Here is a 23,460-nt window from a genome sequence, read left to right as displayed (position 1 = left end):
TCACAGCTTGGCCGCTCAGCACTTATCTTCAGCCATCCCTCTTTCGCCCATCATTTCCACTTGCCAGTATCTGCAGGCCTTTCGAGACATCCAAGACGTCCTTCCACCTACATATATAGTAGAAATCGGATCCGGCCTCGACGTCATCGGGATGGATACGTGGAAAACGATCCTCTACGTCAAGTCACAAGCAGCCGTCTTGACGAAATGATGCCTTCGGAAGACGTTGCTTCTAGCCCAACGATGCAACCAGGCAACTCCTCGGCCAAGATCGTTATACCAATCCGCTCGCCTCAAATGCCGCTAATCGACCGAAGTCGCTCTCCCACAGAGCCTGGATTCGTATCGACAACGGGTCAGGAGTCGCGAACCGGGGCCCATAGCTAGCAGCATGGGATTCCTGAGATCACCCTCACCACTCCCGACGGCCAAATCCTCTCCATCGCCGATGCTCCAGCTTGGAAGCCCGCGGGTAAAGACCCAGACAGTACAAGAAAACAATGGAAAGACAGTGATCTTCTCAGCCCTGCTTGGGGAACAATAGCAGCGCGGCGTGAAAAGAGACGAGCAAAGAAACAACGGCGGGAAAGGAGACATGCAGCCAAGATGGCCGCGCTCATATCATTCCAACCATGAATAAGCAAAGGAGAGTGTTGGAGGAAACGGCTTACATGATGTTGATGGAAAGATCTTGCAGATGAAAGACTATTGGGTGGTGCGGAATACTCATGGAAAGTTGATCCGACTCTTGTATCATGATCCAATCGGACATAATGAGATTCCAATAGCTCAAGCGTGATATAACCCGGATGACGGGTTATGTGGAAAGCCGCGAGGTTGTATGCCGACAGTTGGCCGTTATGATGTGAACGTTTCAAGGCAGAGATAGACGTCCCATGATCTAATGAGGAAGACAACTACTGGACGACTGACAACGGGACCGGCCCGTGGAGACCGACGAAGCAAATCGCGAGGCCAAGAACCGACGAGATGGTGGGCGCTGCGCGTGTCAAGCTGCATCAAGGGCGTGGTGATCTGGTGATGATCATGACGATGTTGAAATTGCCGTGGCGAGAGGGTCGCTCAAGTTCCGAGGCACCGTGACCTGCCACAGGTAAGTACTAAGGTGTGGGCTTCTAGACCATCTGTTGGAAGAAGCCGGGGAGTGTCGTAGGCTGTGCACCCGGTTGCAGTTGCAGTTGCAGTTGCTCGCTCCTCATCTGCTGGCTACTGTTTCCCTTCCTGCCTGTCCACCAAGTCCTTTCGAGGCTCCCTCCTTCTTTATTTCCTCTGTCCCGGTCTCCCGTGACTCCGTCTCCCCGGATCCACAACGTCCTGAGGTGTGCTTACCTTGCAGGATGCTCGCCAAGCTTGCCTGGATCACCCATGTTCACGACACGATCAAGGCTTTGGATGGTCCAAGAGCTGAAGCTGAGGAATCTCGACCACTTTCACTCCTCATCAAGGTCTAGTCCCAAAAGCGAAAACGAAAACGGCGTGAAGAGTTGCCCAAGAATTCCAGCTTGACAGCTTCTAGAGCCGGCCTACTGACCTACCTCGAGCCACTTTGTTTGAGGGGTAGTTAATCGAACCCCAGGTCTCTCGATTTCTCCATCCAATGATGCAACCTTCCCCAGCGCCAGTCCAACTCGAGAAGCTGGAGGCACCCTAACGGCGCCTCTCGAGATGCTCCCCGCGCTGCATGGCGTCGATCACAGCACACGACTCGACAGCCCTGGGCGCTAAGGTACGGAGACGTGGGAGGGTCAATCCTCATGGCTGCGCTACATCCGGAGCTCTAGCGGACTGGCAATGACGGCAAGCTTCCAAACATTGTCACCGAGGCTCTGCTGTCGTTGGTCCATGCCTCTCTGATCCAGGTCCAAGATGCCGTGTCCAGGGCCCGTACAACGTAGTAACACACCAATATCCCGTCCTTGGTTCAAGGGTCCCTCCCCAAACTCCCGAAGATGGGCTTCTCGACCCTATAATCGGCCCACCTCGAGACAGCATTCAGCACCTTGCAAGCAACATCTACCTGATGCTCTGCTTCGAATTGCTCCGAACGAACATGGATATGGGCATGGAGAACAGGCATTGACCCACCCAGGCAAAGGGTCCAGAACCCTCTCCACTGTCACTAACTTGCCGTCGTCTGCGCTGCTGCAAGAGACTAGGGACGGGCAGAATATGGTATGGTCCCTTGTGGTGGTGCCACGACCAGACAACAACACCACGCCTGCAGCGCACTTCCCGCTCCGTCCACCTCGTTCCACGCATGCGACGCCCGCCAGATATCACGTCCGCGAATACCTTGCTTGCCGAACCATCCATCCATTGCCTCCGTCCATCCATCTCAAACACACGCAACCAACAACCACTACTCCACATCTAGCCCCCGTCGCGAAATCGGCCGGCGTAGCTCGTCTCTTCCCATTCTCGTCCACCGGACGCCGCGCCCCATCAGGTGGCATTGACGTCACCGACAGCGGCTGGCTCGACCACATCTCACGCCGAGGCTCTTTGAGGTGAGCAACTTTGTGGCCATACGGGGCAAGGGACGAGCCTCGATTGTTCTGGGGTAAGAGAGTCCTCAAGACACATATTAACGTCGCCTGCTGCGGCTCATTCTGCTTCCCGGTGAGTGATTGTCAACTCTCCCTGCTTCTGTGTCCTGTCTTGCATATCTACCAACCGTCCTTGGTGAGATCATCGCCAGCCACGCCCTCCTTCACCTGCGTCCCTGTCAGAATCATCACATCGGTTTGGTGATCTTGTGACACAAGCTTGTTGTTGCTGTTGCTGCCGCTGCCGCTGCCATTGCATTGCATTGCATCTGTTGTACTTGAACACATCTGCAACCATCGTACTTGTAACGACCTCACGGCCTCTCATCATCCCATATCTACCGCCCACCTCCCCGTCCTCCCCACCTGCCTCCCTGTCTTAACTACCGCACATTTCCTGCAAATCGGATTCTCAAAGTCCCATCCAAAGTGAACAAAGACCTTCGTATTGACCGTGTCCGCGATGGAAACTCAGACTCAGACTCAGGCGCACCCACACGACCCCTGGGCTGCTACTCATCAGTTCATTTTCCGAAGAGCCACCATGGATCCCAAGCAACGGTTCTATCATCACTTCTTGGAGAGCGTAACAGGTGAGATTTAACTCAGTGCTCTCATTTCTACTCAATATACCTAACATTGGACCCTATAGTTCACCAAGATCTGATCGAACAGCTTCCCTCCATTGCCAATGTTGGCGGTGAGCGTCAAGAGGCCATTGACCATATCCTAGCCGGTATTGCCAAGCTTCAGAACGAGGTGGCTGACGCCGCTGACTTTACCCCCTCTTATGATCGAAAGCAATACTCTGAAGTCGGTTTCCAATCTCATCTTGTTGACGCCTTGCCAAACTGACACTCGTATTTCCAGGCCATCAAGGCTTTGCAAGACAAGCTCAATGAGACTCTCGCCAAGATCACACCAAAGTCGCGATTCCAGTTCCGACGCACCACCAATCATGTCGACATGGGCGCCCCCGAGAACGATCCTCGTCTGAACCCGGGCAGCCTTTCTCGCAGCAAGACGCACCCCGTGAACATCGCGCCCAGTGCTCCCACAACAACAAATAAGGAGGACATTCTCAGTGAATTGCCTCCAAAGGGCACTTACAAGAACTACAATGAGGAGATTGCTCGACCCAGCGCCTCTCCCCTTCGCAAGCCCAGTTTCTCGGCTGCCAGGAACATCGGCATTTCCAACCACTCGGGCCTCCATATCATTCTTCCCTCCTCGGCAGCTCGCGCCACTGCCTCGGGCAGTCTGACCGATTTGAGCAACTGCATCGTCGACATGTCGATCCCGACAGCCACAGGCGCTGCTTTCCCCGGTCTTGTCATCAAGAATGTATCCAACAGCCTCATTGTCGCGGGTCGCGTCAACGGGCCAGTCCATATCACAGGGGTGTCTGATAGCATCCTGGTGGTTGTAGCCAGGCAGGTCCGAATCCATGAGTGCAGCAACGTCGACATCTACCTCCACTGTGGAACCCATCCCATTATTGAGGATTGCTCCGGTATGCGGTTTGCGCCGCTGCCCAACACATATGTGAGTATTTTCATAGCTGTTGTTAACCAACTCGGCTAACCTAAGCAAATAGGTAACGGAGGCGGATAAGCCAACCGAGAACCAGTGGGATCAGGTCGACGACTTTAAGTGGCTCAAGGCAGGCCACAGCCCCAACTGGACAACTCTGTCCGAGGAAGAGAGGCTCGGCGCAGAACTCTGGGAAAAGGTGGTCCCAGGTCAGCCCGGAGTCAGTGTTGAAGAGTCGCTCAAGAAGCTTGGCGTTCCTCGGAGGTAATGGACAACAGATACCAGATCGAATTTGTTCCTTGGAGCCCATGGGTATACGGACGGTGTTTAGCGGGATATGTGTAAATAGTCAAGGTCAAGCGCAATCAAGATGAACCTCCTTTTACTGTACTTTCAAAACTCCAAACGCCTTGCGCTAATGCAATTGCATTCTTGCCTTTTAGATCCTCCTGGCATTAGATCGCTCTCTTTCCTTTTGTGCCATTATGCATTATGTCTGCATTTTATCGGCGGCAGCGACGTCATCTTTTCTCTCCTTGCCTGCGGCCTCGTCTCGTAGTTTCTGAAGCACTGCCCTCTGCATCTCTATGCGGGCCTCAAGCTCACGGATCTCATCGGCCTGCTCCGCGATGGGCCGGTTCATGTCCGGAAGCTCACGGACCTGAGCGCGAGCTCGTTGCAGCTTGTGCTTGAGACCATCGGTCGCCCCTGGGACGTCCTTGAAGGAAAGCGTAGGACCGCCTGGAGCATTGTGACCGGTCGTACCTGGCGCGGGCTCGGTGGTGATGCCGGCCGAGGACTGGATGCCGGCGCGGACACGGGCGAGGACGAGGGAGAGCTCCGAGAGCGCGTCGAGAGTATCGGGAGAGAAGGTGGGCGGAAGGGCCAACGGGTGTGGGCCAGATGACGAAGACATGGTTCGTTTTTATGGCTTCAGTTTTTTGCTTTGACCGCGAAAAGGCTCGAGGGGAGTTTTGGAAGAAATCAGGCGAGTGCCGAACCGGGCTGAAGTGAAGTGTTGAAAAGGGCAAGGAGAGGTTGAGGCTGACACACGTGTTGTTGAGAGTGGAAGACAACCGGGGAAGAGAGCCGGGTGGAGTGTGTCTTCTGTCAGCCTTGCATTGACTGCAGGAGAGACAAGATAACTCCCGTAATGTTATCGAGGATTGTCGATGATGGTGGGAAAATGGACGAGATCGATTGGGCCGATGAGCCGCCTGCAGAGGGAAGATGGAGTGTTGAGCTGGGGGTGGACGGTCCGAAAGAAAGGCGCTGGCTGGTGGGTCTGGGGGGATGCCAGTGCAAGTGTATCATTGCACTGTGAGACGTTGATGTTTACAGGGTGTTTGAACAGTGCCAATAATTCTCATGCCATCAGACCATGACATACCCCCCCACCACAACTAACGTGTTTCCTGCGAAATCGTCCGTCTCTCTCTGGGCCCATCAAATCACGCATCATTTCCTTCACTAACAGCCCGTGTTGCACTCCGCCTTATCCTCTTCTATCCCCTTCCCAATTTTTTTTCTTTCTTCTTTCTCTCTTCTCTTCTTCATTGCTTCACAAAGCAAACAATTCCCTTCAGAAAAAGAAGCTGAAAAAAAACAAGAGCTCCATCATGTCCAAGACCGACCACAAGGCTTGCCTCAGTACGTCGTCCCTCCCATCATGCCCCGCCCCCTCCATCTCCAAATCCGTGCCCCGCGATCGCCATAGCAGCAGCTCGACGACGAAGGCGACGACAACTCCTCCTCGTCCATCGTCGCGGCGCTCCAAGACTGCACCCGCAGTCGTCCAGGAGGCTTCTCCAGAGAACCCGCGGCCGGATTGGATCCTCGTCTTCTGCTTCATTCTCGTCTACCTCGAGCTGGCCTGGCTAATCATGTTGCTGTTGCACTCATGCAGTCGTCATTGATGGCTGGGGTATCGCCTCCGAGGAGAGCCCCAAGAATGGCGACGCCATCGCCGCTGCCCAGACCCCCGTCATGGACGAGCTCTCCAAGGACTCCAACGGCTTCACCGAGCTCGAGGCCTCATCGCTGGCGGTGGGCCTCCCTGAGGGCCTCATGGGCAACTCCGAGGTTGGACACTTGAACATCGGAGCCGGCCGTGTCGTCTGGCAGGACGTTGTCCGCATCGACCAGAACATCAAGACTGGCGAGTTCAGCAAGAACGACGTCATCAAGAAGACCTTTGAGAGTGCCGCTGCTGGCAACGGCCGCCTACATCTCTGCGGTCTCGTCTCCCATGGCGGTGTGGTGAGTTGCACGATACATCCATGCATCCCCCCCTTGATCCCTTTCTCGAGCATTGTCACTTACACCGCTTGCAGCACTCCAAGCAAACCCACCTCTACGCCCTCCTCAAGGCCGCCAAGGAGTACAACGTCCCCAAGGTCTTCATCCACTTCTTTGGTGATGGCCGTGACACCGACCCCAAGTCGGGCGCCGACTACATGCAGGAGCTTGTCGACACCATGAAGGAGCTCGAGATTGGTGAGATTGCCACCGTCGTCGGCCGATACTTTGCCATGGACCGTGACAAGCGCTGGGAGCGAGTCGAGATTGCCCTCAAGGGTCTGTGCCACGGTGAGGGTGAGGCCTCTGAGGACCCCGTCGCTACCGTCCGAGCTCGATATGAGCGTGGTGGTGAGAAGGACAGGGATGAGTTCCTCACCCCCATCATTGTTGGTGGTGATGAGCGCCGCATCAAGGGTGAGTTTTCTGTGTGACAACAAATGAGTTTCACCTAACGAGTAACCAGACGACGATACCGTCTTCTTCTTCAACTACCGATCCGACCGTGTCCGTCAGATCACCCAGCTTCTCGGCGATGTCGACCGATCTGTCCTCCCCGACTTTGAATACCCCAAGATCAAGCCCCTCGTCACCATGACCCAGTACAAGGGCGACTACCCCTTCGAGGTCGCCTTTGAGCCCCAGCGCATGGGCAACGTGCTCGCCGAGTGGCTGGGCAAGCAGGGTGTTAAGCAGGTTCACGTTGCCGAGACTGAGAAGTACGCTCACGTCACCTTCTTCTTCAACGGCGGCGTTGAGAAGGTCTTTGCCCTCGAGACTCGCGACCAGTCCCAGGATCTCGTCCCCTCCAACAAGTCGGTCCCCACCTACGACCACGCCCCCGAGATGTCTGCCGATGGCGTTGCCGACCAGGTCGTCAAGCGTCTGGGCGAGCAGGAGTTCCCCTTCGTCATGAACAACTTTGCTCCTCCCGACATGGTTGGCCACACTGGTGTCTACGAGGCCGCCATCATCGGCTGCGAGGCCACCGACAAGGCCATTGGCAAGATCCTCGAGGCCTGCAAGAAGGAGGGCTACATTCTCTTCATCACCGCCGACCACGGCAACGCCGAGGAGATGAAGTTCCCCGACGGCAAGCCCAAGACCAGCCACACCACCAACAAGGTGCCCTTCATCATGGCCAACTACCCCGAGGGCTGGAGCCTCCAGGACAACGAGGGTGTTCTGGGCGACGTCGCCCCTACCGTCCTCGCGGCCATGGGCCTGCCCCAGCCCGAGGAGATGACTGGCAAGTCTCTTCTCCAGAAGGCTTAATTTGCATGAGATTATGAAATCCCGAGGGATTGGTGTAGTAGTAGTTGCAGTTTTTGACGATGGCGAAGCGTTGGGCGTGTGTGGGTTGCTGATTGATGTGTTATGTGCGAGTCGATGCAACGGCTTTGGAGTTGGGATGACATAGAGACGAGACATGCTCGACGATGGATAGATATAGAGTCGACGATTCAAAAAAGTAAAAGTAGCATTAGAGATGAATAGGATTATCATCTCATGATATCAACCTTTCACCCTGTCTTAGCACCTATATGTTGTTTGTGATGATTGTGAATATGGATTCGGTCAAGAAAAGGGTCAACGTCCGTCATGGAGGTCCTTGTATGATTCACGACTTCTTATCCCCGGATCGTAGCTAGTTCAGTGTCGAGAGGTCTATAATCTGTCAGTATCCCAGGGTGCTTCCAAGGTGCTCATAACTTCACAGGTGCCTTATGAGCCTCGCTGCCATGCTCGCCAGGTAAGTAGATTTGTTTCAAGGAGCAATGAGGACCCATCAAAACTCAGCTAGGTCACCAAAACTCAAGGTTGACTCAAGTCAACGAACAGCATTCAATCTTTGGCGAGAAGCAAGCCAAAGGAATAAACCCATTTTGTGTTACGAGAGTTAGCGGCTGTGAACGGGGCTGGCGTTAGAATCCGACAACTTTCGGAGAGGTTATATGTTTCGAAACGTTCAAGAGATTCAGAACCTTGGGATTGCTCGCTTCACATCACATGAGCTGGCATGATCCACTGGACCCTTGTTTTCTTCGCAGCAGGGTCAACCCCCTCAAACAGGGCTAAATACCGAGGAAGGCATCCAAGGGGGTGATCAAAAACTGAACAGGCAGGTAAACAGCCGAGGCTGGGTCCACTACCTGAAGACGAACTGCTGCAGATTTCACTTTAGCCGTCATCGACAAGGTGGCCAAGCAGCTTCATGTGCTTCAGTTATGAGATCCAACCCCGCCTGCCTCAACGAACGTCCGAGTTGACTGGCCAATGGCAGTGACAGAGTTATAAGAGCGTTGAATCGAGACCAAGCTCCCCTTCCAACAGTCCCACAAACTCCTGACAATTGACAGGGCTCTCAACCCAGCTGGAGATCTTGTTCACAAGCCCACAAGGCTCGTAACCCAACCACTCTCAAGCACACCCCTCTCCCCCAAGGTCGATACTCATCCAGGGTCAGCCACATGGCTGTTCAAGTCATCCACCAGGGGACTCAGCCTGATCAGACCCTGGTCTCATGCATGCCGGAGCGGGACCTCCGGGCTGCCGGGGTCCTGATTCAAGGTGAGATGCGGGAGCTAGAGGGGCATGGGGCAACGGGTGGGCTTGGAGATGGGGCTAGTGAAAGAGGACAAGCCAGCTGATGCAGAAATCTCCCCAGATTCGTGTGCGTTGGTGTTGATGCCAGAGCCTCTCCGCGATAGGGTTGCGACGATGGACGTGAAGGTCAGTCAACCCTCAGATCGGGAGGGGGGAATGAGCAAGGGAAAAGTTCCAGACCCGAGGTCTCGAAGCCCTTGACTCTGCGCATCCAAATCCCATTCATGAAGCTGCCAAGGCTAAGGGTGCGAAGGAAAGGTTCTGTAGGTTGCGTTCTAACGCTACGCTTCGCATGGTCAGATCGCGGGCCAAGGCGGGAAACGCCCATCCGCGCTGAGGTCTGAAAGCCCACGTGCTGTGCCGTAGATGTCCAAATCTTAGCTTCCTGGGGCCGTCCCGTAAGCTATTCCAGGGCGCCTGGGTATCACGGGCTGTGTCTCCCCACCCGTCTGGAATTTCTGCGCCAAACTGACAAACGATAACCGATCTCAAGGGCGCACGGGAGATCATCAACTCTCTTTGGGATGTGGCACAGAGATGCAACTCAGATTCCAAGATCCATGCTCCCTGTGAGCAATTGGTCAACACCATGCCGTACCTGGCTTCAGGAGGTGTGGCACAGCCGGGTGAGTTCACCGGGCGGTCCGCTCGCCAGTACCGAGCCAACGGGTGACCAAATGAGGTATCTCGACGGTGAACGGGCGATCGCCATGGGAATCTCGAAAGTGCCATGCGCAGCTGAGGAATCGCCAGATGTGGGTGGGGAGCAAAAGGAGGTAAAGTCTCCGAAAGAGAAGCTCCTGGGCGTTTCAGAGGACAATGATCGACACAGGATGCAAGATTTGAGCTTCCAAGAAGTCCTCAGGGTCCCACGAACGTGGAAACATCGCATCTTGCCGACAGACCCTAGCCATCTTGGTCCAAGAACGATCAGTTCTCCAGCCACAAGCTGCACGAAGGGTCCTCCCGACAAGCTTCGATCTCGGCTACCAACGCGCTTCCTCGAGATCGTGAGCAAGTCTGGCAGAGTCGGAGCGCCAAGTCATGCAATGGGAGCGCGCATGCTCGCTTAGATCCGATAAGGCGTGGCAAAGCATGCGTGAAGGATCCGTTGCCACTTGAGCAGAAGGTGTTTTGGTCCCGGGACTAGATAACGTTTGTCTCGAAAAACGGACATGTCGTTGCCACTGAATGAACAAAGTCCTAGGTGTGTGTCCAGATCCGTGATCGTGGGGCCGGGTGCTTAGATGGAGATTTTGGTGTAGCATATCGGTTAGGGGGCTCTGGGCGGAAAATTGTCGGTATCAAGAGCTTTATGAGACCAGCCCGATGGGCGATTTTTTACGCCTAATAATCATGGCATCAATATCTTTGGCATCTTTCTTTGCTCTCCTGTCTCTTGCGGTCAAGTGAATCGAGATCTGGTCCGTGGAAAGTGCTTGAACAATCACCAAACAGGGCCTGACGATCCTAGGCACGCGAGGACCCTGAGTTTGCACCCCAGGTTCGACGTCATGGCGTGGCCTTTCGAGGGAAGTGATCTGCAAGGCGCAGAGCCTCAGTTGGTGCATTGATGACAGGTCTGGCAAGCCTGAGCTGTGTGGACCTCGTTGGATTCGTAGATCATGTCACCATCTCCACGGAAAGGCCTCTTGAGCCATCTCTTAATAAAACATGCCAGGGCACCAGACCGAGAAACTTGGAAAGAGAGTTCACGGACGTAGGGGTCCCAGCAATACGCGTGGCCGACAGGTCCCGTGTGTGACACCGCCCTGCCTGCATGGCCGACTCCCCGAAACAAGGCGTGTCAGAGCCTAGCCATCGAAAGAGCATCATGAGACTGTTCTATGCTGCGTACAGGAGGTTGATGGAGGGCTGAGAGGCACGTTCTAACAAGGCTACCCCAAGCCCAGGGTCAGGCAATTCGTGCCCGTTCCTGGTCAAGAGACTGTCAGAGATTGACAGTTGATGCAGGTGTGCTTCCTCTCGTATCCAGAAGATGCGGAGGTAGGGGGGCCAAAATAACCCGACTGCCGTTGCGGTGACTGACGATCAATTACCTCAGAGGTGGGCGGACAGCCACAGGGTATCATCCTTATCACTATTAGTCTGGTTCCTTGTGTCGGTTGCGTGGGAGCAACCAGGCAAGGGTTCGAGGGCTGCAACCCAGAACAAGTCTGCAGTTTGACGTAAGAATGGGGCCATGGACAGTTAGCGAGCAGCATGGAAGAAGCGGTAGGATGAGCACCACCGAGAGTTTGCTGCAAGAGAGGTCGAAAGTGAGGCTTCTGGTGATTGAATGGAAAGACGCTGATGCGATGAAGGAGCAAACCCTTGATCCCTTGGGGAGTACGTAAGGTCAGTAGTCAACCTGAATGCCGAGCTCGCTGTCACAGTAGAGTACAGTACGGGGCTCCGGCTAGCTCACACAGTGTCCGCGAGAGTTTGACAGGTGCAAGCGAACCTGGAGGCACCCTGCCTGAGGTCAACAAGCCGATGACCGACCAAAACCAAGATCAGCAAGGCCCTGCTTCGATTACTCCTGGTGGAGTTGGCCCGTTCCTTGCGGGTTCTCGTGTGTGATTGGTTAAGAAGTGGGCTACTAGTCCCCGCACTCGGGGCGTAAGCGAGTCGACAAGGCGGAGGGTGTGGGTGTATATCGGACAGCGACCACTCTGACGGCTGCTGCCAGTCCGCGTTGCCAGAGGGCCACGCAGGTCAAGGGAAGAACGAAACGCTTGTGCAATTCTCCCCTAAAGAATGGTAGAATTTATACAAAATTTATATCTAATAGGGAGATTTCCTATAATTATTTTTTGTCTTATTTTGATACATATATCTATAATACCTGGGCTGACTTGGATGACCTCTCTTTGCCGTTCCCATGTCTCATTTCTTCTTCACCCGCGTGAGGGCGCCCATCTGGTTGCGGATTGAAGGCATTCCCGACGACATCTATCAATGCCCGGGGTGTGGGCGCATGACACAAGTCGGTGCGCATGTACGCTAGTACAGCCCGTTGGAGGAGGTCCCTGCTTTTGGCCTTTTCTGGACCCCCGATGGTCTCTGATGTCTCTGCTTCTCCAGCAACTTGGAAATCGGAGCAATGAGCGTTCGATCTACCTTTCTAGCTCTTGCATACTCGTCCCAACCTGGCAAATCCCAAATCCCCAGCCCTTGGCCGCCTGGCTCGCTCGCGATACTGCACCGCCGCCGCGTCCCGGGACTCGGGTGCCCTGGCGGCGGCGACCTTGCTGTACCTTGTTTTTTAGATGGAGGTCAAGTTTGCACGGGGACAGGGTGGGCAAATTCTCGTGCGGCCAATGTCTTTTGTTGTGGAGGCCCTGAATGCCCTCTTCATCCTCGTCCACTGCCACTGCCCACTTCGCCTCCCTGCCTGAGTCGCCATCCATCTCCTACTGTACCTGGCCGTGATCGTCAAGTATCTGTTCTCGACTCCTTTTAAGACCTGTGGCTTGTGTTCTCTCCTCTGTTAACACTTTTGAGCCTCTTCAAGCTCACACTGACCCTGTTATTACTCCCTCTCACCATTTTCTCCCCTCTTCCGCCGTGCAACAGTACTTGGTGGTTGTTTTCCCGGTTCTCCTCGTTCTAGCCATCCATCCCACCCACCGGCTTCAGTGCCACCTCGGTGCCACCCTGAGTGACCTCCACGGAGTACCCTGGTCCTCTTATATCGACCGTTGGAATACCGCTTCTCCACCACTCTTCCTTCCATTCATATACCCCTTCACGCCTGCCGGTCTTTCCACGGACACGATACAGCTCTCTGCCCGCCCTCGCAGAACGATTTTCTACGACAACAGGCCCGGCCTCGCTCCAGCTTGGAACCGAAGCACGTGAACCCCTCTCTCGACCTCTGTAACAGCTTCGGCGCGCAATTCAACCCTCAGCTTCAGCCGGCCAACGCACGCAGACGGATTTCTTCGGCTCGCCAAGCCAGTAACTCTCGACCACTGCGACAGGACTAGGCGAGCATTTGACTCGACGCGACAGATCAACACCATCCACCTCGAGTAGCCCTGTCGCCCTTTCGCGCTTGACTACGGGATCTACAGCACGCCGAATCCCACCAACGTCAGGGTCGTCCATCGGTTGCGGACCCGGATCGCAGAGCTGTTGCGACGCCTTTTCGCGGCCCAAACTTGGTTGTGGGGAGGATATCCCACCCCACGCCTTTTGACCGAACTACCGCGACCAAATCAAGGAATCGCTTCATCTGTCAAATATCACCAAATTTCCTCGGAATTGGAGGAAACTCCCCGGCAACTTTGCAGAATCACTTACCCAGGGTTTCGCTTGTGTGGAGTGCACTTTACCTGAGGTGAGCGTCCCAGGAACACCCGGTGTTTTCCCCCATTGAGCGTGTGTTACTCGCTCTCATCACCTTTCGTCATATGGTGATGAAGCATCGATCGATCGATCGGTGGCCACACGGCAGCCAATAGCAGCTCTCCTCTATGCCTTGCGAGAATCTTCATTGCTCGCACCTCCCGACAAGGCCATCCTTTTATTCGTTTTGCTGATGCTGTTCATTGTGCTAACAGCTGTCTTCCGACCCAGGCTTATTGCCCGCTGCAAGGTGGTCCTAGGCCCTACGTCACAGATCGCCGGACCCTGGGATTTATACCACAACCCAGTCTCGACGACCATTTCTCTCGACATGCCCGACGCCTTGACGTCCAAGCAATGCTAAAAAAAATCCATCGTCAATTCCTCATTACTGTACATGAAGAACAATGCCCCCGAACGAAATCGCTTCGCAAGGAACCCAACCGCCGCCGTCATCCCGGACCGGCCACCCTCTCCCCCGACGAGCCTCGCCAGCCAATTCAATCACACTACGACACCACCGATTAGCCCGCGATGTTTCTCTTAAAGCCAGCCCAGGATCAGCGCCGCCGGTCGTGACAACGACGACAACTTCTCCTCGTCGTAACTCGTCAGGTGACAGCCATGAGACTGGGCAAAGCGATCCGAAGACGTGGTTTGACCACTCAAACCAGAACCCGACTGCCACTTTCGACAGCAACATTATGGATGGTATGATGCAGAAATGAATCAGGTTGCATTATGGAGAGGGACTAATTGATTTATAGTTGATCCTCCCTTTTTCCAAAAAGAATCCGACTCATCGAATGAAGAAAAGCCGTTTCCTTATGCCCACCAACTAGCGCCTCCAAAGCTCACTACGGCACATAGCAGCAGCGCAGATGACTATCGCAGTGTCATTGATGACCTGACGGTAGAAATTCAGAAACTTCGAGAAGAGCTCAAGCGGTACAAGCAACCTGGCCCAGATCTGCTTCGCAAGGAGAAGCTGTTTGAGATCAAGGTCCATGGCTTGCCCAAGAAGAAGAAGAGAGAACTCGAGGCCACCCTCAGGGACTTTGCTGCCAGCCTTGAGGGGTCTCCCGATGCGTCGTCGTCGCAGAAGAAAAAGAAATCGTCTCGCCACCAGAATCGAGACAACATGTATTCTGCGTCTGGCTCGTTCTCCAAGCACGCATCGTCGTCCTCGGGATCCAACTTTCGCCCAGCTGACTCGGCCTATGCATCCATGTCAACAGGCGCCAAGTCCTCGGGAACGTCGCTAAATCGCCCTATCGTGGGCTCGCAGGCCAGGTCATCGGAGCAAAAGGTCGAGAGCTACCTGCGCGATATTCCCGAAGGTTTGTATCCGCGACACATGATCATGACGGACAAGGAGAGGAAGAAGCTTGTTGTCCGTCGGCTTGAGCAATTGTTCACAGGAAAGATCGGCGGCCGTCACGTGGTGAAGAAACAGTCCTCGGCACCGAGTGGAAGCTCTGCTGCCCTAGCGCCCGTTGTTGCGGATACTCAGCCGAATGTCTCATCAACATCCACAGTTCATGAGCCGCCAACCCTACAGACTGGCCAGGAGCCATCGCGAGAAGCCAGAATTCTCCCTCTTGAGCAGCAATCCGGACATTCTGGGAAGAAGAGCCGATCCGGCGGCAATGGATCGGCATCCAACTCGAACGGAGACAACACGGAATCTGGAGGCAATGGCAACAGCACCAGCTCCGGAACCAATCCATCACCTCCGACACGGCCTCTTCCGGAGCAGCGACCCACACGACCCCTCGATCTCGACCCGGACCGTACCCAAGTTCCATCTGAAAATATGGACTACATTCGCCATTTGGGCTTGGTGCCCCCCGAGCTATTGGCCGAGCAGCACAATCATGATGTCCACCCTGACGCTGAGGGCTGGGTTTATCTGAACCTGCTGTGCAACCTTGCTCAGCTTCACATGATCAATGTGACACCAGATTTTGTTCGCTCAGCTGTTTCGGGGATCAGCACCAAGTTCCAGTTGTCTCCTGATGGCCGCAAAATCCGATGGCGAGGTGGAACTGAGGGCACCAGGTTCAGCAGCGACAGCTCCGGATACAACTCTCAAAAAAGCCCGTCTACAGATGACACGGAGGAGGGTTCGGACAAGAAACGCAAGCGTCAGAAAACAGGACGCTCTACTGGTGACGAGTTTCAATCCGGAAGCTCAAGCAAGAACGCGTCCAGGTTTGATCCACAGCTGTGCGCTCCATCCGAAAGCTTTCACTACAAGCCCATGTTTGTACAGCAAGACTCTTCGGGTGGACAAACCTCACTTGACGAGACCGTTTCCTCCTTCGGGCCCCCAGAAGACAGCAACATTGGAGAGTCGAGATGGGGTCTCAGTGGCTCTGGTGCATCCAGTCGCAAGAAGCGTCGCCATGACGGTGCCATTATTTACTATAGCGGAGCGCCTTTCTGTACAGATCTGTCGGGCGATCCTGGTGATATGTCACCAACTTCACAAATGCTGGCTGCTGGCCAGCACCAGGTCTCGTCAGATAAGACGCAGCTTCCTCTGTCTCCACCACGACGATCAAACTCTGGATCTTTCATCAACTATCGGCCACTGACCGACCGTGGTCCGTTGTCGACCCAGCCAAACCCGGTAACGGATGTCGACATGGATGATCCGCCCAGCCTTACAGAGGACACCGACGATGTGAGCGACATCGAGCTTGACTTTGAATGGACTGATAATGCCCAATACATGGAGTATCATCCTCTCGAGCCTTGTGGTTTAGGAGGAGTTCTCCCCGAGGACCACTTCATGGTAGTAGTAGCCACCAAGAGGTCAAAGCAAGATATTCTACCACCAACCTCACGGCCCGACGGCCGAAGGGTGAGCGAAGGTACAGAGGGCGTCATCCGCCGACTGGCAACAATGTCGACCTCATCACCCGTCCTAGGTGCGACAAAGACCATGTCCGTCAGCGAACCTCCTCCCATCGAGATCGAATATCTGTCAGGCCGCATCAAAAGACTAACGCCAGTTTCCCTCCCACCCCCTGCCATCTTCTTCCCACCGTTCAGTCCCAGCGACTCGACAGCAGACGAGGACGAGGAAACCTCAGATGACCCAGATGATTCGCCATCACTAAGGGGCATTGTGGGTCGACGAATCGTTCCACACCATTCTGATGGTTATCCTGATGGCGTTGATCTCAGCAGCGGTGACGAGGAGGGCGACGACCCTGACGACTCTCCCGATCACAACATATACGATGTCAGTCGAGATGCCAAGGTGCTACCGAATAGACCTAGGCAGGCTGTTCGACGCACAAGTAGTGCTGCTGCAGCCGCTGGAACTGCCCGTGGAGAGAGTAAGAGCACCAGCGCAGATCCTGCTCTCTCGAGTCAGGGCAGTTCTGTCGCTACCGCCGGCGCCGCCGAGAGTAGTCTCAGCAGTAGCGACGAGGAAGATGACTCCTCGTAAATCACACTAAACCCATGTTATTTCTTACAACAATCAAGTTATACGTTTTGACGATTTGACGGAGGATGGATAGTGGAGAACTACAGCCGAGATGGAGGTTTCCGGTTGACTTTCTCCCTAATGAGCCACAACAGATTTCTTTTAACCAGTTTGATATGACCCCAGTTTCTGGTCATGGATTTGTTTTTCTTCAGGGGCTTGGGATAGCCCACATGCATTTAGCTTGGCGTTACAAGAGGAAGGATCATGATGCCCTGGAATAATCTATTACGAATGACCGGTTGCGCACAAAAGCGAGGGCCTCTGTATGAATTATGTTCAGGATCCCACGAGTATTGATACTGATAGGCTTGGAGTGTTTATAAATTTGAGATACCAAATGCAATTTGTACAGATTTAAACATATGACCTCTTGTTTCATGGGTGACTTGTTGAATTCCTCTCTCATGGCTTTGTTGCTTGGAGTGACAATTGCTCCTAGGAGATTTACGGACTACTACTGAACCGATTACTTTGTAGTCACCAAGGGCACATAGATCACTTGACATAGAAGTCTCTTATCCGACTTCATCCCAGCCGAACGAAATCAACCCATGGCTGCATGTCGTCGAGCTCAACAGGCTATTCTGATGTCACGTGAGAGTCGTCGCACCTCAGATCCGGCCGCTTCCACGTCATTGTCCAGGTAACGAATGTTGCATTGAACACGCTTCATTTCATTCTTCAATCGTGTTTCTTTTGGGTGCCATCAACATCATCTGTACTGGTCTTGGTTGATTCCTATCGAGCAAGATGCGTCTTTCGTGGAGTTCGCGTTTGGCCGTGCTCACCGCGCTTGTCCGCGGTTCGACTGGAGCCCAAGAAGTCAAGAACGTTGCTATCATCGGTTCGTACCGCTTTTCATTGATATTAAGGTTACCCTTATGGCATTGAGATGTGCTCTTTTGTATCAGCTCTGTCTGATATCACGGCTCGATAAAGCCCAGCTGACATGAGCTGTAGGAGCCGGAGCAGCGGGATCCTCGGCGGCTTACTATTTACAAAGATACGCCGAGGAGGAGAACCTCGCCGTCAACATCACCATCTTTGAAAAGACGGACCGCATCGGAGGTCGATCTCTTACGGTCCCTGCCTATGGTAATGAGTCTCTGCCCATTGAACTCGGGGCGTCAATCTTCGTCGCCGTCAACGCCATCCTGTACAACGCGACTGAGCGCTTCCAGCTCCCCGTGAGCGAACCCCAACGACTCGAGAAGGGCGACATCACGGCCATCTGGGATGGCATCAACTTTGTGTATCAGACTGAAGAGGGTTCCTCTCAATGGTGGGACCTTGCCAAGCTGTTCTGGAAGTATGGCCTCGCGCCCTACAAGGCCAAGAAGATCGTCGATAGCATGCTGGAACAATTCCTCCAGCTCTATGAGCCTCCGTACTTTCCTTTCAAGTCTTTGACTCAGAGGGCGCAAGAGATGGGCATGACAGAGCTTACGGGCATCACTGGAGAGCAGGGGCTTGCACAAAGGGTGAGTTCTATGGTGACTTGAACCCAATCACTGCTGACCTATAAGGATATCAATCCTCGCTTTAGTCGTGAGATTCTTCAGGCTGCTACGCGAGTCAACTATGCGTCCAATTTGGCCTACATTCATGGTCTTGAAACTCTGGTATGTAGGGCAGCCCGCTTGTGTAGAATTCAACACTTACACTGAGTCAGGTTTCTTTTGCAACTGACGGTGCCGTGTCCGTCGAGACCGGAAACTGGCGGATCTTTGAGGAGCTGGTACGAGCCAGTGGTTCTACCATCTACCGCAACACTGCCGTGGCTTCTATTGAAGTGGCTCCAAAAAAGACAGAGACTTCCTCGCCTAAGTATGTCATCTCGACTAAGGATGCAAACTCTCAGGATGCCACCCCCGAGGAGTATGGCGTCGCCTTTGACAACATCATCCTCGCAAACCCCTGGCAGTTTGGCAACATCAAGGCCGGCGAGGGTGTCCTTGATCGCCAGATCGATGAGATTCCTTACACCAAGCTCCATGTGACGCTTTTCACATCGCCACTCAAGCTCAGCCCAGAGTTCTTTGGCCTCAAGCCCGGAAGCAAGGCTCCTAGCTCTGTCTACACCACTCTCCGTGAAGACGAGGAGCCGAAGAAGGGTGCTGAGGGCGTTGGCAGCACCGGGTTCTACTCAGTCAGCACCCTGAAGTCTGTCATCAACCCCAAGACCGAAAAGCTGGAGTATGCGTACAAGATCTTCTCCCCCGAGCCAGTGACAGCCGAGTTCCTGTCCTCGCTTCTCGGTACCAAGATTCCTGACCAGATTATCTCCGCCAAGGGCGAGGATAAGGATGCGGATACCTTTGAGCCTATCTCATGGTACTACCCTCACGTCTTTTATTCCTATCCCCAAGAACTGCCGCGAGTCACGTTCGAAGACCCCATTGTGGGCGACGGAGTATACTACACGTCTGGCATCGAGAGTTTCATCTCCACCATGGAGACGAGCGCCTTGATGGGTAAGAATGTGGCCCGTCTGGTTGCAGACGACTTTGCTGGCATTACCCGCCCAGAAAAGGTGGCCCCTGGCTCGGACTCTGGTGAGCCAGTCCCGGTTGCAGAGGAGGCAGAGGGCATTCATGCGCAGCCCCAGGAAGAGCTCTGATTGGGCTGGACAGATTTGTTTGACGTGTTGTGTGATTGATGCCGTGAGCGTTTGGGTACAGGCTGCATAACTCGGCACTACTATGCTTGAAGGCAACCTGCATTGAGCAGGATGCATCTCTAGGTTGAACTCAACTACAGTACCTTGTAAGCAACTATTGCTGAAGTGTGAATTTTTTCATGCAAACGAAACCAAAATGATGAGTGAAGACCATTGCTTAGAGCTCTCCTTAACATGAAACAGGCGATTGCTAACCCCTGTCGCTATCAAACACAAGCGCATCAACTGGGCAACGTCATTGTCGCCAAAGTTGAGATCTCAAGTGTGGCGCACCACACTCTCTGCCGGTGGCGCACGTCAGCCTGTGGCGAAAACGACCCCTCCTTCACCCCTCCAACCAGGGAAATCAACGAGCTAGAGGGAAAAGTACACAAAAAAAAAAAGGGCAGCCGCGGCTTGCAGTTGCTTCCCATCCCAAAAGTTCAAGGTTGTTATGACGCACGCTGTCTCCTGCCGCACGCTCTAGCCTTTGATCTTACCAGGCCATCATTGCCACCTTCCCGTCCGGCGTTCTCTTTGGCCCAGAGGCTGCCTGCGCCTGCCTTACACCCAACCCAGGAAGGAATCTGAACCTGTCGGTCTCGCCTGCCTGCCTGTCACTGCCTTGTCGTCAGTCACGTCACACCCTTTTGGCTGTTCGTGCGCAACCTAGTGAACGGCATCACCAACTCTTCTCCTTCTTAATAGTCTATCCCCTTCTCTTCTCTCCCTTCCATACTTGGGCGTATCCCTCTTGACCAGGAGCTTGTCAGCATATCGCACACTCTTTCCTCATCTGCGTCAAGACCGCCATCTTAGCCAGCATGTTCGTTCTACGGAATGGTAAGTAGCTGCCCCGCAGCATCCCCAACCAACACCCGCTTCTCCAGCACAGGCACAAAGGCCACTGGCTGATATTCCGACCTGGTCGCGGCTGGTCGCTTCATCTGCCACTTCTCTTTCCTTCCACCTGTTCGCCCTTCCCCATTTCGCTCACAGTCCTTCTTCTATCTCTTATCAACAAGGCATATAACTAACACGTCGCGCCTCACAGTCGGCAAGCTCATCTTTGGTTCAAGCACACAGGAAGCATTGATCGAGCTGCCCCAAGGCCAACTCTACCTCGTCCGCCCTCTGTCGCCCAAGGGCTACTCCGAGCTCATCTTTAAAGATTCCACCATCCGTATCCGTCGCACCAACCAAGACTACCAATACCAACTTACTGTTCAGCGTGTCTTTGAGGAAGGCGAAGCGGAGCTCCTTGCTGAGGAAGAAGGCGAAGACGCTGCGCTCGACGCCCTCGAATCCGAGGGAGACGAAAAGACCTTTCTCCTCGACGAGACCCTCCACTTCCGAGTCGAGATCCGAGAGGACGGCGACAAGGTCCTAGCTTGGAAGGATCTCAGTGGCGACACCGGTGACCTCTTCCAATTCGTTTGCGACAACTCCGTCACCTCGGCTCAGGTCACGCAGTTTGTGCGAGTATCTCAGCAGTGCCAGTACGAGCGCAAGTACCGAAAGCCCCATACCACAGCTTCTCAGCAAGACTTGCAACAGTTCGAGTTTGAGGAGGAAGAGCCTATCCCACCCGCCAGTCCCATCCACAGTCCTACCCTCGCCCGATCTATCGAGTCTGTCGACGATATGCTGTCCAAGAAGAACACTGCCAACTCGGCCGCCAAGCGCGAGCCTGCCCACGTTCCAGAGCAGGAGATTGAGGCCCCCGTCTTGAGTGGCCCCGACGCAAACAACCCTCCTGAAGCTCTGGAGATTTATGCTGCCATTACCGCCGAGCTCCATCTCTTTGACCCCCAGCCCGGTCACTTCGTCCTTGTCGATGACTCCGTCATCGCTACGGTCTCTGAAGTCGGCAAGTGGGAATACTGGCTTCAGATCGAATCCACCGAGAAGCCTTGGCTGGGCACACCAGTCGTCGCGGATTTCAACCCTGTCTTCGATTTCGAGTACCTCTCCTTCGTATTCAACCACTTTAGTAACGATGGCACTGCTCGATCTTGGCTTCTCCGGTTCAAGGACCAGTCAACTCTGGAGAAGTTCCAGGAGGCCATCATGCAAGCTATCTGGGAGAAGCTCAACGAGACCAAGTGGACCAAGATGCAAGACAAGGAACGCGAGTATGTGCTCGACTCGTTTGGAGACTTGACTATGGAGGATGCTCCTATCGAGGAAGAGGAAGAGGAGGAGGAAGAGGAGGAGGAGGAGATCGAGGACGATCGCGTTCAAGACGAGGAATACGATTCCGATGAGGAGAATGACAGCACTTTCCCCAGAAACGCTGATGGCGAGGTCAACTCGCAGCTGGCGGTCGGTTACAAGCATGATCGCTCCTTTGTCGTCCGCGGATCCAAGATTGGAGTCTTCAAGCATACTCCCAACAACCACCTCGAGTTCTCTACCAACATTTCCAAGGTCACAACGCCTAGCGGCAAGTTGATGAACCCGAAGAAGGTCATGCTTCACAGCGAGGACCGCGACCTCATCTTGCAGAATGAAATCGACCCCAACAAGCTATACCGCATGGATCTGGAGTACGGAAAGGTTGTCGATGAATGGAACATCCATGACGACGTTCCTGTCGTAACCTTTGCTCCTGAGAATAAGTTTGCCCAGATGACTTCCGAGCAGACCTTCTTGGGTGTCTCCAACAATGCCCTCTACCGCATCGACCCTCGATTGTCTGGCCACAAGCTTGTTGACTCGGAAATGAAGCAATACACTTCCAAGAACGACTTTTCTGCTCTTGCTACCACTGAGAAGGGCTACATCGCCGTTGCCAGCAACAAGGGAGACATCCGTCTGTTTGATCGCCTTGGAATCCGGGCCAAGACCCAGCTTCCAGCTCTTGGTGATCCCATCACTGGTATGGACGTTTCCGCTGACGGTCGATGGATCCTGGGTACAACCAAGAACTACATCCTTCTTGTTGATGCTCAGCAGAAGTCGGGCAAGAATGAGGGCAAGCTTGGCTTCGAGAAGCCCTTTGCCGCTGACTCGAAGCCTCACCCTCGACGTCTGGCACTTACGCCTGAGCACGTGGCCCAGTTCTATCACGAAACCGGCAAGCCTGTCACTTTCACTCCTGCCAAGTTCAACACTGGTGAGGGAGCTGAAGAGACGAGCATCATCACCGCCACGGGTCCTTACATCATCGAGTGGAACCTGAAGCGAGTCCTCCGCGGAATGAAGGCACCCTACAAGATCAAGCGATACGAAGAGGAGGTCAAGGCCGACGACTTCAAGTTTGGCTCGGACAAGAATGTCATTGTTGCCCTCCCCAACGAGGTCAACATGGTGGCCAAGCAGAGTTTGAGAAAGCCTACCCGGGAAAGCATCATTGGAGATATCCGATTGAGCGATTCACGGAGAGGCTCTGGTCGTATCGGCACTCGAGAGAGTGGTCGCTACAAGCTGGGCAAGGACGACATTGTCAACGCGCCCTACTAGATGGGTTATGGATCTGGGCAGTCTGCGAGGTGTTTTCTGGTTTGGGAGGACAAGGACAGATCTGGGCGACGACTGTGATGCTGCACACGATGAAATTCGGTTGATGGGGAGTTTGATGGACTTCGAATTTGTAAGACATGGGTTGTTCAGACCTTCATGTCGTTTCTTAGATACCAGCTACTTGCTGATGCACCTGCGTCGCAACGAAACTTTGACTTTTCTCAGCGCATCCTTTTTTACACCGAGCAATCTTGAAAGGCGTTTCGTGAAATGTTTCCAATATCAACATTTCCACTTTTGATTATCGCCTTTGCTTGTCCCTAGGGTAGATAGCTCTGGATAGTGTTCAGTATAGTATAGCTTATTCCATTAAATCAAGGCGCACAATAACAATAGCCATTCACATAGGGTACGAAACATAGACGACTAGTGTCAATTTTCCAAGGTATTTTAAAAAGAAACATAAAGAAATG

The 23,460-nt window shown here is 53.9% G+C and overlaps 6 protein-coding genes across 6 annotated transcripts; 5 read left to right on the top strand and 1 right to left on the bottom strand.

Moving 5' to 3' along the window:
• Positions 1-3,030: 3,030 nt before the first annotated feature.
• NCS57_00579300 (C-CAP/cofactor C-like domain-containing protein) lies at positions 3,031-4,368 on the top strand (the record flags this gene model as incomplete). Its single annotated transcript, XM_053055701.1, has 4 exons — positions 3,031-3,160; positions 3,220-3,380; positions 3,438-4,112; positions 4,165-4,368. 4 exons carry the CDS (start codon positions 3,031-3,033, stop codon positions 4,366-4,368), a joined length of 1,170 nt encoding a protein of 389 aa, XP_052914656.1.
• A 222-nt stretch (positions 4,369-4,590) lies between these two features.
• NCS57_00579200 (Mediator of RNA polymerase II transcription subunit 9) lies at positions 4,591-5,016 on the bottom strand (the record flags this gene model as incomplete). Its single annotated transcript, XM_053055700.1, has 1 exon — positions 4,591-5,016. One exon carries the CDS (start codon positions 5,014-5,016, stop codon positions 4,591-4,593), a length of 426 nt encoding a protein of 141 aa, XP_052914655.1.
• Positions 5,017-5,719: 703 nt separating this feature from the next.
• NCS57_00579100 (Phosphoglycerate mutase) lies at positions 5,720-7,673 on the top strand (the record flags this gene model as incomplete). The annotated part of the gene is made up of 4 exons (XM_053055699.1): positions 5,720-5,750; positions 6,007-6,359; positions 6,434-6,815; positions 6,865-7,673. 4 exons carry the CDS (start codon positions 5,720-5,722, stop codon positions 7,671-7,673), a joined length of 1,575 nt encoding a protein of 524 aa, XP_052914654.1.
• Positions 7,674-13,765: 6,092 nt separating this feature from the next.
• NCS57_00579000 (uncharacterized protein) lies at positions 13,766-16,821 on the top strand (the record flags this gene model as incomplete). Its single annotated transcript, XM_053055698.1, has 2 exons — positions 13,766-14,069; positions 14,126-16,821. The coding sequence occupies 2 exons, from the start codon at positions 13,766-13,768 to the stop codon at positions 16,819-16,821; spliced, it is 3,000 nt and encodes a 999-aa protein (XP_052914653.1).
• A 792-nt stretch (positions 16,822-17,613) lies between these two features.
• Positions 17,614-19,483, top strand: NCS57_00578900 (Prenylcys-lyase domain-containing protein; the record flags this gene model as incomplete). Its single annotated transcript, XM_053055697.1, has 4 exons — positions 17,614-17,707; positions 17,824-18,344; positions 18,390-18,485; positions 18,536-19,483. The coding sequence occupies 4 exons, from the start codon at positions 17,614-17,616 to the stop codon at positions 19,481-19,483; spliced, it is 1,659 nt and encodes a 552-aa protein (XP_052914652.1).
• An 863-nt stretch (positions 19,484-20,346) lies between these two features.
• Positions 20,347-22,987, top strand: NCS57_00578800 (uncharacterized protein; the record flags this gene model as incomplete). The annotated part of the gene is made up of 2 exons (XM_053055696.1): positions 20,347-20,365; positions 20,577-22,987. 2 exons carry the CDS (start codon positions 20,347-20,349, stop codon positions 22,985-22,987), a joined length of 2,430 nt encoding a protein of 809 aa, XP_052914651.1.
• Positions 22,988-23,460: the final 473 nt, after the last annotated feature.

This window comes from Fusarium keratoplasticum, chromosome 4 (assembly GCF_025433545.1).
Source record: "Fusarium keratoplasticum isolate Fu6.1 chromosome 4, whole genome shotgun sequence".
In the NCBI taxonomy this organism is placed as follows: Eukaryota; Fungi; Ascomycota; class Sordariomycetes; order Hypocreales; family Nectriaceae; genus Fusarium; species Fusarium keratoplasticum.
This window is presented reverse-complemented; position numbering and strand designations above follow the sequence as displayed.